General features: G+C 42.2%; 1 protein-coding gene across 1 annotated transcript in view; it reads left to right on the top strand.

The window, feature by feature from the left end:
• LOC140473453 (semaphorin-6D-like) overlaps window positions 1-18,124 on the top strand; it is a gene marked incomplete at its 3' end in the record, with an annotated part of 93,157 nt that extends 75,033 nt beyond the window's left edge. Inside the window, exons 2-5 of the mRNA XM_072567606.1 lie at window positions 15,246-15,334; window positions 16,002-16,219; window positions 16,724-16,855; window positions 17,969-18,124. Of these exons, the coding sequence (XP_072423707.1) occupies window positions 15,246-15,334; window positions 16,002-16,219; window positions 16,724-16,855; window positions 17,969-18,124 (595 nt within the window). The remainder of the gene's footprint in view (window positions 1-15,245; window positions 15,335-16,001; window positions 16,220-16,723; window positions 16,856-17,968) is intronic.
• Window positions 18,125-18,812: the final 688 nt, after the last annotated feature.

Raw genomic sequence — 18,812 nt, 5'->3', positions numbered from 1 at the left:
AGTTCTGGTGTTAATATTGTGTTTGGTTCTGGCATTAATAATGTTTTAAATTCTGGTGTTAATATTGTGTTCTGTTCTGGGGTTAATATTGTGTTTGCTTCTGGCATTAATATTGTGTTCGGTTCTGGCGTTAATATTGTTTTCAGTTCTGGTGTTAATATTGTGTTAAGGTCTGGCGTTAATATTGTGTTCGGTCCTGGCATTAATGTTGTTTTCAGTTCTGGCGTTATGATTGTGTTCAGTTCTGGCGTTAACGTTGTGTTCGGTTCTGGGGTTAATATTGTGTTTGCTTCTGGCGTTAATATTGTGTTGACTTCTGGCATTAATATTGTGTTAAGTTCTGGCGTTAATATTGCGTTCAGTTCTGGAGTTAATATTGTGTTCAGTTCTGGCGTTAATATTGCGTTCGATTCTGGTGTTAATATTGCGTTCAGTTCTGGAGTTAATATTGTATTCAGTTCTGGTGTTAATATTGTGTTCGGTTCTGGGGTTAATATTGTGTTTTCTTCTGGCGTTAATATTGTGTTCAGTTCTGGCGTTAATATTTTGTTCAGTTCAGGTGTTAATATTGTGTTCGGTTCTTGCATTAATATTGCGTTCAGTTCTGGAGTTAATATTGTGTTCGGTTCTGGCGTGAAAATTGTGTTCAGTTCTGGCATTAATATTGTTTTCAGTTCTGGCGTTAATATTGTGTTCAGTTCTGGCGTTAATATTGCGTTCAGTTCTGGTGTTAATATTGCGTTCAGTTCTGGTGTTAATATTGCGTTCAGTTCTGGCGTGAAAATTGTGTTCGGTTCTGGCGTGAAAATTGTGTTCAGTTCTGGCATTAATAATGTTTTCAGATCTGGCGTTAATATTGTGTTCAGTTCTGACGTTAATATTGCGTTCAGTTCTGGTGTTAATATTGTGTTCAGTTCTGGTGTTAATATTGTGTCACTTCTGGCATTAATATTGTGTTCTGTTCTGGGGTTAATATTGTGTTTGCTTCTGGCATTAATATTGTGTTCGGTTCTGGCGTTAATATTCTGTTCGATTCTGGTGTTCATATTGTGTTAAGGTCTGGCGTTAATATTATGTTCGGTCCTGGTGTTAATATTGTTTTCAGTTCTGGCGTTATGATTGTGTTCAGTTCTGGCGTTAATATTGTGTTCAGTTCTGGTGTTAATATTGTGTTATGTTCTGGCGTTAATATTGTGTTCAGTTCTGGTGTTAATATTCTGTTCAGTTCTGGTGTTAATATTGTGTTCTGTTCTGGCGTTAATATTGTGTTCAGTTCTGTCGTTAACATTGTGTTCAGTTCTGGCGTTAATATTGTGTTCATTTCTGGTATTAATATTGTGTTCTGTTCTGGCGTTAATATTGTGTTCAGTTCTGGTGTTAATATTGTGTTCTGTTCTGGCGTTAATATTGTGTTCAGTTCTGGAGTTAATATTGTGTTCAGTTCTGGTGTTAATATTGTGTTCAGTTCTGGTATTAATATTGTGTTCAGTTCTGGCGTTAATATTGTGTTCTGTTCTGGAGTTAATATTGTGTTCACTTCTGGTGTTAATATTGTGTTCCCTTCTGGCATTAATATTGAGATCGGTTCTGGGGTTAATATTGTGTTTGCTTCTGGCGTTAATATTGTGTTCAGTTCTGCCGTTAATATTGTGTTGACTTCTGGCATTAATAATGTTTTCAGTTCTGGCGTTACTATTGCGTTCGATTCTGGTGTTAATATTGTATTCAGTTCTGGCTTTAATATTATGTTCGGTCCTTGCATTAATATTGTGTTCAATTCTGGTGTTAATATTGTGTTCGGTTCTGGTGTTAATGTTGTGTTCAGTTCTGGCGTTAATATTGTGTTTAGGTCTGGAGTTAATATTGTGTTCAGTTCTGGTGTTAATATTGCGCTCAGTTCTGACATTAATATTGTGTTCGGTTCTGGCGTTAATATTGTGTTCAGTTCTGGCATTAATATTGTGTTCGGTTCTGGAGTTAATATTGTGTTCAGTTCTGGTGTTAATATTGTGTTCAGTTCTGACATTAATATTGTGGTCAGTTCTGGCGGAAATATTGTGTTCAGTTCTGGCATTAATATTGTGTTCAGTTCTGGTGTTAATATTGTGCTCAGTTCTGACATTAATATTGTGCTCAGTTGTGGCGTAAATATTGTGTTCTGTTCTGGCGTTAATATTGTGTTCGGTTCTCACGTTAATATTGTGTCCAGATCTGGCGTTAATATTGTGTTCACTTCTGGTGTTAATATTGTGTTCCCTTCTGGCATTAATATTGAGATCGGTTCTGGGGTTAATATTGTGTTTGCTTCTGGCGTTAATATTGTGTTCAGTTCTGCCGTTAATATTGTGTTGACTTCTGGCATTAATAATGTTTTCAGTTCTGGCGTTACTATTGCGTTCGATTCTGGTGTTAATATTGTATTCAGTTCTGGCTTTAATATTATGTTCGGTCCTTGCATTAATATTGTGTTCAATTCTGGTGTTAATATTGTGTTCGGTTCTGGTGTTAATGTTGTGTTCAGTTCTGGCGTTAATATTGTGTTCAGTTCTGGAGTTAATGTTGTGTTCAGTTCTGGCGTTAATATTGTGCTCAGTTCTGACATTAATATTGTGTTCAGTTCTGGCGTAAATATTGTGTTCAGTTCTGGTGTTAATATTGTGTTCGGTTCTGGTGTTAATATTGTGTTCGGTTCTGGTGTTAATATTGTGTTCAATTCCGGCGTTAATATTATGTTCAGTTCTGGCGTTAATATTGTGTTCAGTTCTGGCATTAATTTTGTGCTCAGTTCTGGCGTATATATTGTGTTCGGTTCTGGTGTTAACGTTGTGTTCGGTTCTGCCGTTAATATTCTGTTCGATTCTGGTGTTCATATTGTGTTAAGGTCTGGCGTTAATATTATGTTCGGTCCTGGCATTAATGTTGTTTTCAGTTCTGGCGTTATGATTGTGTTCAGTTCTGGCTTTAACGTTGTGTTTGGTTCTGGGTTTAATATTGTGTTTGCTTCTGGCGTTAACGTTGTGTTTGGTTCTGGGTTTAATATTGTGTTAAGTTCTGGCATTAATATTGCGTTCACTTCTGGAGTTAATATTTTTTTCAGTTCTGGCATCAATATTGCGTTCGATTCTGGTGTTAATATTGCGTTCAGTTCTGGAGTTAATATTGTGTTCAGTTCTGACGTTAATATTGCGTTCGATTCTGGTGTTAATATTGCGTTCAGTTCTGGAGTTAATATTGTGTTCAGTTCTGGCATTAATATTGTGTTCGGTTCTGGGGTTAATATTGTGTTTTCTTCTGGCGTTAATATTGTGTTCAGATCAGGTGTTAATATTGTGTTCGGTTCTGGCATGAAAATTGTGTTCAGTTCTGGCATTAATATTGTTTTCAGTTCTGGCGTTAATATTGTGTTCTGTTCTGGCGTTAATATTGTATTCAGTTCTGGTGTTAATATTGTGTTCACTTCTGGCATTAATATTGTGTTCAGTTCTGGCGATAATATTGTGTTCGGTTCTGTCGTTAACATTGTGTTCAGTTCTGGCGTTAATATTGTGTTCGGTTCTGGCGTTAATATTGTGTACGGTTCTGCCGTTAATTTTGTGTTCGATGCTGGCGTTAATATTCTGTTCGGTTCTGCATTTAATATTGTGTTCGGTTCTGGCATTAATATTGTGTTCAGTTCTGGCGTTAATATTGTGTTCTGTTCTGGCGTTAATATTGTGTTCAGTTCTGGATTTAATATTGTGTTCAGTTCTGGGGTTAATATTGTGTTCAGTTCCGGCGTGGATATTGTGTTCAGTTCTTTTATTAATATTGTGTTCAGTTCTGGTGTTAATATTGTGTTTAGTTCTGGTATTACTATTGCGTTCAGTTCTGGAGTTAATATTGTGTTCAGTTCGGGCATTAATATTGTGTTCGATTATGGGGTTAATATTGTGTTTGCTTCTGGCGTTAATATTGAGTTCAGTTCTGGCGTTAATATTGTGATCAGTTCTGGCATGAATATTGTGTTCAGTTTTGGTGTTAATATTGTGTTCTCTTCTGATGTGAAAATTGTGTTCATTTCTGGCATTAATATTGTGTTCAGTTCTGGCATTAATTTTGTGCTCTGTTTTGGCGTAAATATTGTGTTCAGTTCTGGCGTTAATATTGTGTTTAGGTCTGGAGTTAATATTGTGTTCAGTTCTGGCGTTAATATTGTGTTCTGTTCTGGGGTTAATATTGTGTTCAGTTCTGGCGTTAATATTGTGTTCTGTTCTGGAGTTAATATTATGTTCACTTCTGGTGTTAATATTGTGTTCCCTTCTGGCATTAATATTGTGTTCAGTTCTGGCATTAATTTTGTGCTCTGATCTGGCGTAAATATTGTGTTCGGTTCTGGTGTTAATATTGTGTTCCGTTCTGGCGATAATATTGTGTTTCGGTCTGGAGTTAATATTGTGTTCAGTTCTGGTGTTAACATTGTGTTCAGTTCTGGCGTTAATATTGTGTTCGGTCCTGGCATTAATATCGTTTTCGGTTCTGGCGTTAATATTGTATTCAGTTCTGGTGTTAATATTGTGTTCAGTTCTGGCGTTAATATTGTGTTCGGTTCTGGTGTTAATATTGTGTTCTGTTCTGGCGTTAATATTATGTTCGGTCCTGGCATTAATATCGTTTTCGGTTCTGGCGTGATGATTGTGTTCAGTTCTGGCGTTAATATTGTGTTCATTTCTGGTGTTAATATAGTGTTCTGTTCTGGCGTTAATATTGTGTTCAGTTCTGGTGTTAATATTGTGTTCAGTTCTGGCGTGGATATTGTGTTCAGTTCTTTTATTAATATTGTGTTCAGTTCTGGTGTTAATATTGTGTTTAGTTCTGGCGTTAATATTGTGTTTAGTTCTGGCGTTAATATTGTGTTCGATTCTGGGGTTAATATTGTGTTTGCTTCTGGCGTTAATATTGTGTTCAGTTCTGGAGTTAATATTGTGTTCAGTTTTGGCATTAATATTGTGTTCAGTTCTGGTGTTAACATTGTGTTCAGTTCCAGAATTAATATTGTGTTCAGTTCTGGCGTTAATAATGTGTTCGGTTCTGGCGTTAATATTGTGCTCAGTTCTGGCATGAATATTGTGATCAGTTCTGGCGTTAATATTGTGTTCTCTTCTGATGTGAAAATTGTGTTCAGTTCTGGCCTTAATACTGTGTTCAGTTCTGGCATTAATTTTGTGCTCTGTTCTGGCGTAAATATTGTGTTCGGTTCTGGTGTTAATATTGTGTTCCGTTCTGGCGTTAATGTTGTGTTTAGGTCTGGAGTTAATATTGTGTTCAGTTCTGGTATTAATATTGTGTTCAGTTCTGGCGTTAATATTGTGTTTAGGTCTGGAGTTAATATTGTGTTCAGTTCTGGCGTTAATATTGTATTCTGTTCTGGAGTTAATATTGTGTTCAGTTCTGGTGTTAATATTGTGTTCATTTGTGGTGTTCATCTTGTGTTCTGTTCTGGCGTTAATATTGTGTTCAGTTCTGGCGTTAACATTGTGTTCAGTTCTGGAGTTAATATTGTGTTCAGTTCAGGCATTAATATTGTGTTCTGTTCTGGTGTTCATCTTGTGTTCTGTTCTGGCGTTAATATTGTGTTCAGTTCTGGTGTTAATATTGTGTTCTGTTCTGGCATTAATATTGTGCTCAATTCTGGCGTTAATATTGTGTTCGGACCTGGCATTAATATTGTGTTGGGTTCTGGCATTAATATTGTGTTCGGTTCTCACGTTAATATTGTGTCCAGATCTGGCGTTAATATTGTGTTCAGTTCTGGAGTTAATATTGTGCTCAGTTCTGACATTAATATTGTTTTCAGTTCTGGCGTTAATATTGTGTTCTGTTCTGGCGTTAATATTGTATTCAGTTCTGGTGTTAATATTGTGTTCACTTCTGGCATTAATATTGTGTTCAGTTCTGGCGTTAATATTGTGTTCGGTTCTGGCGTTAATATTGTGTACGGTTCTGCCGTTAATTTTGTGTTCGATGCTGGCGTTAATATTGTGTTCTGTTCTGGCGTTAATATTGTGTTCAGTTCTGGCGTTAATATTGTGTTCAGTTCCGGCGTGGATATTGTGTTCAGTTCTTTTATTAATATTGTGTTCAGTTCTGGTGTTAATATTGTGTTTAGTTCTGGTATTACTATTGCGTTCAGTTCTGGAGTTAATATTGTGTTCAGTTCGGGCATTAATATTGTGTTCGATTATGGGGTTAATATTGTGTTTGCTTCTGGCGTTAATATTGAGTTCAGTTCTGGCGTTAATATTGTGATCAGTTCTGGCATGAATATTGTGTTCAGTTTTGGTGTTAATATTGTGTTCTCTTCTGATGTGAAAATTGTGTTCATTTCTGGCATTAATATTGTGTTCAGTTCTGGCATTAATTTTGTGCTCTGTTTTGGCGTAAATATTGTGTTCAGTTCTGGCGTTAATATTGTGTTTAGGTCTGGCGTTAATATTGTGTTCTGTTCTGGGGTTAATATTGTGTTCAGTTCTGGCGTTAATATTGTGTTCAGTTCTGGCATTAATTTTGTGCTCTGTTTTGGCGTAAATATTGTGTTCAGTTCTGGCGTTAATATTGTGTTTAGGTCTGGCGTTAATATTGTGTTCTGTTCTGGGGTTAATATTGTGTTCAGTTCTGGCGTTAATATTGTGTTCTGTTCTGGAGTTAATATTATGTTCACTTCTGGTGTTAATATTGTGTTCCCTTCTGGCATTAATATTGTGTTCAGTTCTGGCATTAATTTTGTGCTCTGATCTGGCGTAAATATTGTGTTCGGTTCTGGTGTTAATATTGTGTTCCGTTCTGGCGATAATATTGTGTTTCGGTCTGGAGTTAATATTGTGTTCAGTTCTGGTGTTAACATTGTGTTCAGTTCTGGCGTTAATATTGTGTTCGGTCCTGGCATTAATATCGTTTTCGGTTCTGGCGTTAATATTGTATTCAGTTCTGGTGTTAATATTGTGTTCAGTTCTGGCGTTAATATTGTGTTCGGTTCTGGTGTTAATATTGTGTTCTGTTCTGGCGTTAATATTATGTTCGGTCCTGGCATTAATATCGTTTTCGGTTCTGGCGTGATGATTGTGTTCAGTTCTGGCGTTAATATTGTGTTCATTTCTGGTGTTAATATTGTGTTCTGTTCTGGCGTTAATATTGTGTTCAGTTCTGGTGTTAATATTGTGTTCAGTTCTGGCGTGGATATTGTGTTCAGTTCTTTTATTAATATTGTGTTCAGTTCTGGTGTTAATATTGTGTTTAGTTCTGGCGTTAATATTGTGTTTAGTTCTGGCGTTAATATTGTGTTCGATTCTGGGGTTAATATTGTGTTTGCTTCTGGCGTTAATATTGTGTTCAGTTCTGGCGTTAATATTGTGTTCAGTTCTGGAGTTAATATTGTGTTCAGTTTTGGCATTAATATTGTGTTCAGTTCTGGTGTTAACATTGTGTTCAGTTCCAGAATTAATATTGTGTTCAGTTCTGGCGTTAATAATGTGTTCGGTTCTGGCGTTAATATTGTGATCAGTTCTGGCATGAATATTGTGATCAGTTCTGGCGTTAATATTGTGTTCTCTTCTGATGTGAAAATTGTGTTCAGTTCTGGCCTTAATACTGTGTTCAGTTCTGGCATTAATTTTGTGCTCTGTTCTGGCGTAAATATTGTGTTCGGTTCTGGTGTTAATATTGTGTTCCGTTCTGGCGTTAATGTTGTGTTTAGGTCTGGAGTTAATATTGTGTTCAGTTCTGGTATTAATATTGTGTTCAGTTCTGGCGTTAATATTGTGTTTAGGTCTAGAGTTAATATTGTGTTCAGTTCTGGCGTTAATATTGTATTCTGTTCTGGAGTTAATATTGTGTTCAGTTCTGGTGTTAATATTGTGTTCATTTGTGGTGTTCATCTTGTGTTCTGTTCTGGCGTTAATATTGTGTTCAGTTCTGGCGTTAACATTGTGTTCAGTTCTGGAGTTAATATTGTGTTCAGTTCAGGCATTAATATTGTGTTCATTTGTGGTGTTCATCTTGTGTTCTGTTCTGGCGTTAATATTGTGTTCAGTTCTGGTGTTAATATTGTGTTCTGTTCTGGCATTAATATTGTGCTCAATTCTGGCGTTAATATTGTGTTCGGACCTGGCATTAATATTGTGTTGGGTTCTGGCATTAATATTGTGTTCGGTTCTCACGTTAATATTGTGTCCAGATCTGGCGTTAATATTGTGTTCAGTTCTGGAGTTAATATTGTGTTCGGTTCTGGTGTTAATATTGTGCTCAGTTGTGGCGTAAATATTGTGTTCGGTTCTGGTGTTAATATTGTGTTCGGTTCTGGCATTAATATTGTGTTCAGTTCTTGCGTTAATATTGTGTTCAATTCCAGCGTTAATATTGTGTTCAGTTCTGGCATTAATTTTGCGCTCAGTTCTGGCGTATATATTGTGCTAAATTCTGGCATTAATATTGTGTTCAGTTCTGGCATTAATATTGCGTTCGATTCTGGCGTTAACATTGTGTTCAGTTCCGGTGTTCATATTGTGTTCAGTTCTGGCGATAATATTGTGTTCGGTTCTGGCGTGAAAATAGTGTTCAGTTCTGGCATTAATATTGTGCTAAGTTCTGGCATTAATATTGTGTACAGTTCTGGCGTTAATATTGTGTTCTGTTCTGACGTGAATATTGTGTTCAGTTCTGGCATTAATATTGTTTTCAGTTCTGGCGTTAATATTGTGTTCAGTTCTGGCGATAATATTGTGTTCGGTTCTGGCGTTTACATTGTGTATAGTTCTGGTGTTCATATTGTGTTCAGTTCTGGCGTTAATATTGTGTTCAATTCCGGCGTTAATATTGTGTTCTGTTCTGGCGTAAATATTGTGTTCGGTTCTGGCGTTAATAATGCGTTCAGTTCTGGTGTTAATATTGTGTTCGGTTCATCGGTTAATATTGTGTTCGGTTCTGGCGTTAATATTGTGTTCCTTCTGGCGTTAATATTGTGTTCGGTTCTGGCATTAATATTGTGTTCAGTTCTGGCGATAATATTGTGTTCGGTTCTGGCGTTAATATTATGTTCGGTCCTGGCATTAATATCGTTTTCGGTTCTGTCGTTATGATTGTGTTCAGTTCTGGCGTTAATATTGTGTTCAGTTCTGGTGTTAATATTGTGTTCAGTTCTGGTGTTAATATTGTGTTCAGTTCTGGCGTGGATATTGTGTTCAGTTCTGGAGTTAATATTGTGTTCAGTTCGGGCATTAATATTGTGTTCGATTCTGGGGTTAATATTGTGTTTGCTTCTGGCGTTAATATTGTGTTCAGTTCTGGCGTTAATATTGTGTTCAGTTCTGGAGTTAGTATTGTGTTCAGTTCTGGCATTAATATTGTGTTCAGTTCTGGAGTTAGTATTGTGTTCAGTTCTGGGGTTTATATTACGTTCGGTCCTCGCCGTAATATTGTGTTCAGTTCTATCGTAAATATTGTGTTCGGTTCCGGCATTAATATTGTGTTCAGTTCTGGTGTTAACATTGTGTTCAGTTCCAGAATTAATATTGTGTTCAGTTCTGGCGTTAATAATGTGTTCGGTTCTGGCGTTAATATTGTGATCAGTTCTGGCATGAATATTGTGATCAGTTCTGGCGTTAATATTGTGTTCTCTTCTGATGTGAAAATTGTGTTCAGTTCTGGCCTTAATATTGTGTTCAGTTCTGGCATTAATTTTGTGCTCTGTTCTGGCGTAAATATTGTGTTCGGTTCTGGTGTTAATATTGTGTTCCGTTCTGGCGTTAATATTGTGTTTAGGTCTGGAGTTAATATTGTGTTCAGTTCTGGTATTAATATTGTGTTCAGTTCTGGCGTTAATATTGTGTTTAGGTCTGGAGTTAATATTGTGTTCAGTTCTGGCGTTAATATTGTATTCTGTTCTGGATTTAATATTGTGTTCAGTTCTGGTGTTAATATTGTGCTCAGTTCTGACATTAATATTGTGCTCAGTTCTGGCGGAAATATTGTGTTCAGTTCTGGCATTAATAATGTGTTCATTTCTGGTGTTCATCTTGTGTTCTGTTCTGGCGTTAATATTGTGTTCTGTTCTGGCGTTAATATTGTGTTCAGTTCTGGAGTTAATATTGTGTTCAGTTCAGGCATTAATATTGTGTTCTGTTCTGGCGTTAATATTGTGTTCAGTTCTGGTGTTAATATTTTGCTCAATTCTGGCGTTAATATTGTGTCCAGATCTGGCGTTAATATTGTGTTCAGTTCTGGAGTTAATATTGTGCTCAGTTCTGACATTAATATTGTGCTCAGTTGTGGCGTAAATATTGTGTTCGGTTCTGGTGTTAATATTGTGTTCGGTTCTGGTGTTAATATTGTGTTCAGTTCTGGCGATAATGTTGTGTTCGGTTCTGTCGTTAACATTGTGTTCAGTTCTGGCGTTAATATTGTGTTCAATTCCGGCGTTAATATTGTGTTCAGTTCTGGCATTAATTTTGTGCTCAGTTCTGGCGTATATATTGTGTTCGGTTCTGGCGTTAATGTTGTGTTCAGTTCTGTTGTTAATATTGTGTTCAGTTCTGGCGTGAATATTGCGTTCAGTTCTGGTGTTAATATTGTGTTCGGTTCTGGCATTAATTTTGTGCTCAGTTCTGGCATTAATATTGTGTTCAGTTCTGTCGTTAATATTGTGTTCAGTTCTGGCATTAATATTGTGTTCAGTTCTGGCGTTAATATTGTGTTCAGTTCTGGCGATAATGTTGTGTTCGGTTCTGTCGTTAACATTGTGTTCAGTTCTGGCGTTAATATTGTGTTCAATTCCGGCGTTAATATTGTGTTCAGTTCTGGCATTAATTTTGTGCTCAGTTCTGGCGTATATATTGTGTTCGGTTCTGGCGTTAATATTGCGTTCCGTTCTGTTGTTAATATTGTGTTCAGTTCTGGCGTGAATATTGCGTTCAGTTCTGGTGTTAATATTGTGTTCGGTTCTGGTGTTCATATTGTGTTCAGTTCTGGTTTTAATATTTTGTTCAGTTCTGGTTTTAATATTGTATTCGGTTCTGGTGTTAATAATTTGTTTCGTTCTGGCGTGAATATTGTGTTCAGTTCTGGTGTTAATATTGTGTTCAGTTCTGGTGTTAATATTGTGTTCAGTTCTGGCGTTAATATTGTGTTCGGTTCTGGCATTAATATTGTGTTCGGTTCTGGCGTTAATATTGTGCTCAGTTCTGGTGTGAATATTGTGTTCGGTTCTGGTGTTAATATTATGATCGGTCCTGGCATTAATATTATTTTCAGTTCTGGCGTTATGATTGTGTTCAGTTTTGGCATTAATTTTGTGCTCAGTTCTGGCGTATATATTGTGTTCGGTTCTGCTTTTAACGTTGTGTTCAGTTCTGGCGTTAATATTGTGTTTAGGTCTGGAGTTAATATTGTGTACGGTTCTGGATTTAATATTGTGTTCAGTTCTGGCATTAATAATGTGTTCAGTTCTGGTGTTAATATTGTGTTCTGTTCAGGCGTTAATATTGTGTTCAGTTCTGGTGTTAATATTGTGTTCTGTTCTGGCGTTAATATTGTGTTCAGTTCTGGCATTAATAATGTGTTCAGTTCTGGTGTTAATATTGTGTTCTGTTCAGGCGTTAATATTGTGTTCAGTTCTGGTGTTAATATTGTGTTCTGTTCTGGCGTTAATATTGTGTTCAGTTCTGGCGTTAACATTGTGTTCACTTCTGGCTTTAATATTGTGTTCAGTTCTGGCGTTAATATTGTGTTCTGTTCTGGCGTTAATATTGTGTTCGGTCCTGGCATTTATATCGTTTTCGGTTCTGGCGTTATGATTGTGTTCAGTTCTGGCGTTGATATTGTGTTCAGTTCTGGTGTTAATATTGTGTTCTGTTCTGGTGTTAATATTATGTTCTGTTCTGGCGTTGATATTGTGGTCATTTCTGGCGTTAATATTCTGTTCGATTCTGGTGTTAATATTGTGTTAAGTTCTGGCGTTAATATTATGTTCGGTCCTGGCATTAATATTGTTTTCGGTTCTGGCGTTATGATTGTGTTCAGTTCTGGTGTTAATATTGTGTTCAGATCTGGTGTTAATATCGTGTTCTGTTCTGGTGTTCATATTGTGTTCTGTTCTGGTGTTAATATTGTGTTGTGTTCTGGCGTTAATATTGTGTTCAGTTCTGGCGTTATGATTGTGTTCAGTTCTGGCGTTAATATTGTGTTCAGTTCTGGCGTTAATATTGTGTTGACTTCTGGCATTAATAGTGTTTTCAGTTCTGGCGTTAATATTGCGTTCGATTCTGGTGTTTATATTGCATTAAGTTCTGGCTTTAATATTATGTTCGGTCCTGGCATTAATATTGTTTTCAGTTGTGGCGTTATGATTGTGTTCAGTTTTGGCGTTAATATTGTGTTCAGTTTTGGCATTAATTTTGTGCTCAGTTCTGGCGTTAATATTGTGTTTAGGTCTGGAGTTAATATTGTGTTCAGTTCTGGTGTTAATATCGCGCTCAGTTCTGACATTAATATTGTGCTCAGTTCTGGCAGAAATATTGTGTTCAGTTCTGGCGTTAATAATGTGTTCAGTTCTGGCGTTAATATTGTGTTCAGTTCTGGTATTAATATTGTGTTCAGTTCTGGTGTTAATATTGTGTTCAGTTCTGGCGTTAATATTGTGTTCAGTTCTGGTATTAATATTGTGTTCTGTTCTGGCATTAATATTGTGTTCAGTTCTGGCGTTAATATTGTGTTCAGTTCTGGTATTAATATTGTGTTCTGTTCTGGCATTAATATTGTGTTCAGTTCTTTTATTAATATTGTGTTCAGTTCTGGCGTTAATATTGTGTTCAGTTCTGGTATTAATATTGTGTTCTGTTCTGGCATTAATATTGTGTTCAGTTCTGGTGTTAATATTGTGTTCAGTTCTGGCGTGGATATTGTGTTCAGTTCTTTTATTAATATTGTGTTCAGTTCTGGTGTTAATATTGCGCTCAGTTCTGACATTAATATTGTGCTCAGTTCTGGATTTAATATTGTGTTCAGTTCTGGCATTAATATTGTGTTCAGTTCTGGCGTTAATATTGCGTTCTGTTCTGGTGTTAATATTGTGTTCAGTCTGGCGTTAATATTGCGTTCTGTTCTGGTGTTAATATTGTGTTCAGTCTGGCGTTAATATTGTGTTCAGTTCTGGCGTGAATATTGTGTTCGGTTCTGGTGTTAATATTGTGTTCGGTTCTGGCGTTAATATTGTGTTCGGTTCTGGTGTTAATAATGTGTTCGGTTCTGCTGTTAATATTGTTTTTGGTTCTGGAGTTAATATTTTGTTCGGTTCTGGCGTGAATATTGTGTTCAGTTCTGGCATTAATATTATGTTCGGTCCTGGCATTAATATTGTTTTCAGTTCTGACGTAAATATTGTGTTCGGTTCTGGCATTAATATTGTGTTCTATTCTGGTGTTAATATTGTCTTCAGTTCTGGCGTTAATATTGTGTTGATTATGGCGTTCATATTGTGTTCAGTTCTCTCGCAAATATTGTGTTCGGTTCTGGCGTTAATATTGTGTTCAGTTCTGGCGTTAATTTTGTGTTCAGTTCTGGCAATAATATTGTGTTCGGTTCTGGTATTAATATTGTGTTCAGTTCTGGTGTTAATATTGTTTTCAGTTCTGGTATTTATATTGTGTTCAGTTCTGGCATTAATATTGTGTTCAGTTCTGGCGTTAATATGGTGTTCAGTTCTGGGGTTAATGTTGTGTTCAGTTCTGGGGTTCATGTTGTGTTCAGTTCTGGCGTTAATATTGTGTTCAGTTCTGATCGCTTCATTATAGGAAAGATGCGGAAGCCTTTGAGAGGGTGCAGAGGAGATTTACCAGAATGCTGCCTGCACTGGAGGGCATGTCGTGTGTCGGAAGTTTGAGGGTGCCAGGGCTTTTCTCACTGGAGGCGTAATTTTAAGTTGATGGAGGAAGGTTTTTGGGAGATGTCAGAAGTCAGTTCTTTCCTCAGAGAGTGGGTGTGTGTGGAATGGTCGTGGACATTTTCGCGAGCTTTGGATGAGCACTTGGGTAGTTGTCTGAGAGCAGGATAAAGGGTTAGCACACCATCAAGGGTTGAAAGGCCTGTACTGTGCTGTCCTGTTCTCTGTTGGCCATCCTCCAGCCCGCTGCGATCTCTCCCACGACTGGAAGTGAGACAAAGATTCTGAGGCAAGGCCTGAGCAAGGCCTCCCTCGGCATTCTGGGATAGATCCCTGGCCTGGTCCAGTCGTAAGCCTTTCGAAAACAGCCAACTCTCCATTGACGCGCCCCGGGGTGTTATCACACCCCTCCCCAGAGTCACCACCCACACTCTCCGTCACCGTCGTGCGGAGCGACGGGGAATATTGGTTCCCCCCCACCCCTCCCCGGTTCCACACAAAATACACTCCTCAGACCGCGAGCAGATCCGCCCCATCCTTAGCGACCCCCTTCCTCCGCGCCATCTTAGGTTGGAACTCCTGGTGTTCTTCCTGAATCCCGTTTTCCGAATGCGTTCCCTCGCCCCGTGCCCCCCTCCCGGGTTTAAGTTCGATAGAAATGGGAGCTGAAGCGGGCTAGCGCAGAGCTAACACCAAATGGGGGAAGGAGTCCCAACATGGATGGTCCCCTCACCCTGTCAGACACTCCCAGGGACAGGGACAGCACGGGGTTAGATACAGAGTAAAGCTCTCTCTACACTGTCCCCCCCATCCCAGGGACAGGGACAGCACGGGGTTTCGATACAGAGTAAAGCTCCCTCTGCACTGTCCCCCCCCATCCCAGGGACAGGGACAGCACAGGGTTAGATACAGAGTAAAGCTCCCTCTACACTGTCCCCCCCATCCCAGGGACAGGGACAGCACGGGGTTAGATACAGAGTAAAGCTCCCTCTACACTGTCCCCCCCATCCCAGGGACAGGGACAGCACGGGGTTAGATACAGAGTAAAGCTCCCTCTACACTGTCCCCCCCATCCCAGGGACAGGGACAGCACGGGGTTAGATACAGAGTAAAGCTCCCTTTACACCGTCTCCCCCATCCCAGGGACAGGGACAGCACGGGGTTAGATACAGAGTAAAGCTGCCTCTCCACTGTCCCCCCCATCCCAGGGACAGGGACAGCATGGGGCTAGATACAGAGTAAAGCTCCTTCTACGCTGACAGGCAGCTCTGTGGAGGGAGGTACGTGTGTGTGTTGAAAATGCTTGTTTAATGGGATCTTCCTGTGTATTTTTTCACAGAGCCTCATTTCGTGCACACAATCGAATATGGGCCCTATGTATATTTTTTCTTCCGAGAGATAGCGATAGAGTACACCGCCCTGGGGAAGGTCAGTATGGAGATAGGGAGGGGGTGAAGGGGCTGGAGGGGGTGACAGAGATAGGGAAGGGGAGTAGGGGGCTGGAGTGGATGACAGAGATAGGGAGGGGGTGTAGGGGCTGGAGGGGGTGACAGAGATAGGGAGGGGGTGTAGGGGGTTGGAGGGGGTGACAGAGATAGGGAGGGGGTGTGGGGGGTGGAGGGGGTGAGAGAGATAGGGAGGGGGTGTAGGGGCTGGAGGGGGTGACAGAGATAGGGAGGGGGTGTAGGGGGCTAGAGAGGGTGACAGAGATAGGGAGGGGGTGTAGGGGCTGGAGGGGGTGACATGACGGAGGGGGTGTATGGGCTGGAGGGGGGGACAGAGATAGTGAGGCAGTCTAGGGAGTTGGAGGGGGTGACAGAGATATGGAGGGGGTGAAGGGGGCTGGAGGGGGTGATAGGGAGGGCGTGTAGGGTCTGGAGGGGGTGATAGGGAGGGGGTGTAGCGGCTGGAGGGTGTGACAGGGATAGGGAGGGGGTGTGGGGCTGGAGGGGGTGACAGTGATAGGGAGGGGGTGTAGGGGGCTGGAGGGGGTGACAGAGAGAGGGAGGGGGTGTGGGGGGTGGAGGGGTAAATGCCGTGTGTGCGAGGTGTGGGGTATAAACGTGTTTGCGTGTGCCCGTCTCTCTCCCTCCAGGTGGTCTTCTCCAGGGTAGGCCGAGTGTGTAAGAATGACCGAGGGGGCTCTCCGAGGGTCCTGGAGAAATACTGGACCAGCTTCCTGAAGGCCCGGCTCAACTGCTCCATCTCCGGCCAATCCTTCTTCTACTTCGACGTCCTCCAGTCCCTGAGCAACATCGTTACCATCAACGGGCGTCCCACCGTCATTGGCGTCTTCACCACCCAGAGCAACAGGTACCAAACAGGCACCCCCTCCCCACCAACCCCCACAACCCCACTCTCTCACCCCGTGCTGTCCCTGTCCCTGGGATGGGGGGGACAGTGTAGAGGGAGCTTTACTCTGTATCTAACCCCGTGCTGTCCCTGGGATGGGGGGGGGACAGTGTAGAGGGAGCTTTACTCTGTATCTAACCCCGTACTGTCCCTGGGATGGGGGGGGGACAGTGTAGAGGAAGCTTTATTCTGTATCTAACCCTGTGCTGTCTCTGGGATAAGGGGGACAGTGTAGAGGGAGCTTTACTCTGTATCTAACCCTGTGCTGTCCCTGCCCTGGGATGGGGGGACAGTGTAGAGGGAGCTTTACTCTGTATCCAACCCTGTGCTGTCCCTGTCCCTGGGATTGTCAGGGTGGGGTGGGTGGGGGGCAGTGTAGAGTGAGCTTTCCCAGGGACCGTGTTGGGGAGTTGGGCCTGGTTTGTCTCTGCTGTGTTGACTCTCAGTGGTATTCCCGTTTGGCAGTATCCCGGGATCTGCTGTGTGTGGGTTCCACATGGAGGACATTGATCGCGTCTTCGATGGTGCCTTCAAGGAGCAGAGATCGACCGACTCTGGATGGACCCCCATCCCTGACAAGAGAGTGCCCACCCCCAGGTACTGTGCCCTACTGATACTTGTCAACGTCCCCCTTACCTTTCCTCCTTCGCCCCCCCCCCCCCCCCACCCCAGCATCAAGTGTACCACCTTCAGGAACTGAGGGGCATCGCCAAATGAACTCAATCCCCAACCCCACCCATGCATTGGGTGTTCCCCTGGCTAAGCCTCAGCCATGTTCTGGAATATTCCGTCAACACGAGAGCAGCGGATGTCTTCCGGGGCTGTCTCAGAGAAGTGTCTTAAAGCTAGACCAGGGCCCAAGGCCTGTCCCTAATACCCAGATCAGGCCCCAAGGCCTGTACTTCAAATCCAGACCAGGTTCTAATGTCTGTCTCTCAAACCCAGAACAGGGCCCAAGGTCTGTCTCTCAAACCCAGACCAGGGCCTGAGGCCTGTTCATCAAACCTAAACCAAGGCCCTAGGCCTGACTCTCACAACCAGACCAGGGCCCAAAGTCCGACCCTCAAATCTAGATCAGGGCCTGAGGCCTATGTCTCAGCTTTTGCCTGAAACGTCAATTCTCTTGCTCCTCGGATGATGCCTGGCCTGCTCTGCTTTTCCAGCACCCACTCTAATCTTGACTCTGACCTCTAGCATCTGCAGTACTCACTTTCACCTATTTCACAGGCCCAGACCAAGGCCAGGTGCCGAGGCCTGTCCCTCAAGCCGAGACCTGTGGCCTAGCCCGTGTCTCCAAGCGACAAAGCACAACCGGCTGTGAAGAAGGCTCACTGGACTCGAAACGTTAACTCCCTCTCTCTCCATGCGGATTTCTTTAGTGTATTATATTAAAATAATAATCGTTATTTTTAGGCCTGAGTTCGGGGAGTGTGAAGTGGGTGGTGTTGGAGATAGGGGAACGCGATCGGGACCTGAAAGTGACTCAGCCTTGCCAAGGCCGGCTCAGTTTAGGCTCTCGGGCCTAGTGAAAGCAGACAACATTCGAAAGGGCTGGGCGAGTAGGCCGGACGGTTGGCGTTCGAGGTGGGTGGACGTTGGTGGGTCGGCCGCAAAGCCAATTTCCCACCGTCCCTCCTCAACCGTTCGACCTCAGGGTCTGAGAATTGACACACCCTCTCTCATCTCTCTCTCTGTGTACGAAATGTTCAGGCCCGGGGTTTGCGCAGGCCACAGAGGGGCCCAGTCTTACAAAAGCAGCAACGACATCCCCGACGAGAGCCTGTCCTTTATTAAATCACACCCCCTCATGGACGCGGCGGCGGCACCCGTTGCCGAGAGACCGTGGCTCGTCCGGAGCGTGGGAAGGTGAGTGCGTCGCGTTGGGAAGGGTCGTGTGTCGGGTGGGTGGCGCACGATGCGTGGGTACAGCCAACAGCGAGAATGGCGGGAAAATGGCCACCAGCCCCTCCCCCACCCTGACGATGGTCCCCCTCCCCGGGATGCTTGACCTCTGCCCGGTCCGCCTGTGGGGGAGGGGCAGTTAGGGATCCTAAGAGGGATTTGACACGTTTTGGGGGGGGGGGGCGTGGAGAGGGGTGTTGGGGGATTGGGTGAGGATGGGAGGGTAAGTCCTTGGGGAGGTGTGAAGGCAGGAGGGGGAACGGGATGAATGGCCTCTTCCTGGATTGTGCGGGTGGGCGACGGGGGAGTGAGGGGTAACTTTGGAACAGAGGGAGTGATGGTGGGACTGGGGGGAAGTTGGGGCTGGGGAGGGTGGGGTCAAAGACAGCTGCACCTGTTTCCCCCCCCCCCCACCACCACCGGGGCCAATGAGCGATTGAGCGTTGGCCATTTTGAAGGTGGACCCTGTGGGCTGGCGATGAGGCGTCCGAACCAAATGCCGGTTTCAGGGAGATATCTCGTGGGTATTAACCACCACTCCCCCCCCCCCCACACTTTGGGTTTGCTTCCCCCCCACCCCACCCCCACTCTCCCCCTTCACCCCCCCCCCCCCCCCCCCTCACCTTCTGTCCTCACCTATCCCACTCACTCT

Source organism: Chiloscyllium punctatum, unplaced genomic scaffold (assembly GCF_047496795.1).
Source record: "Chiloscyllium punctatum isolate Juve2018m unplaced genomic scaffold, sChiPun1.3 scaffold_609, whole genome shotgun sequence".
NCBI classification, from domain to species: Eukaryota; Metazoa; Chordata; class Chondrichthyes; order Orectolobiformes; family Hemiscylliidae; genus Chiloscyllium; species Chiloscyllium punctatum.
The sequence above is the reverse complement of the archived record's forward strand: the minus strand, read 5'-3'. Positions and strand labels throughout refer to the sequence as shown.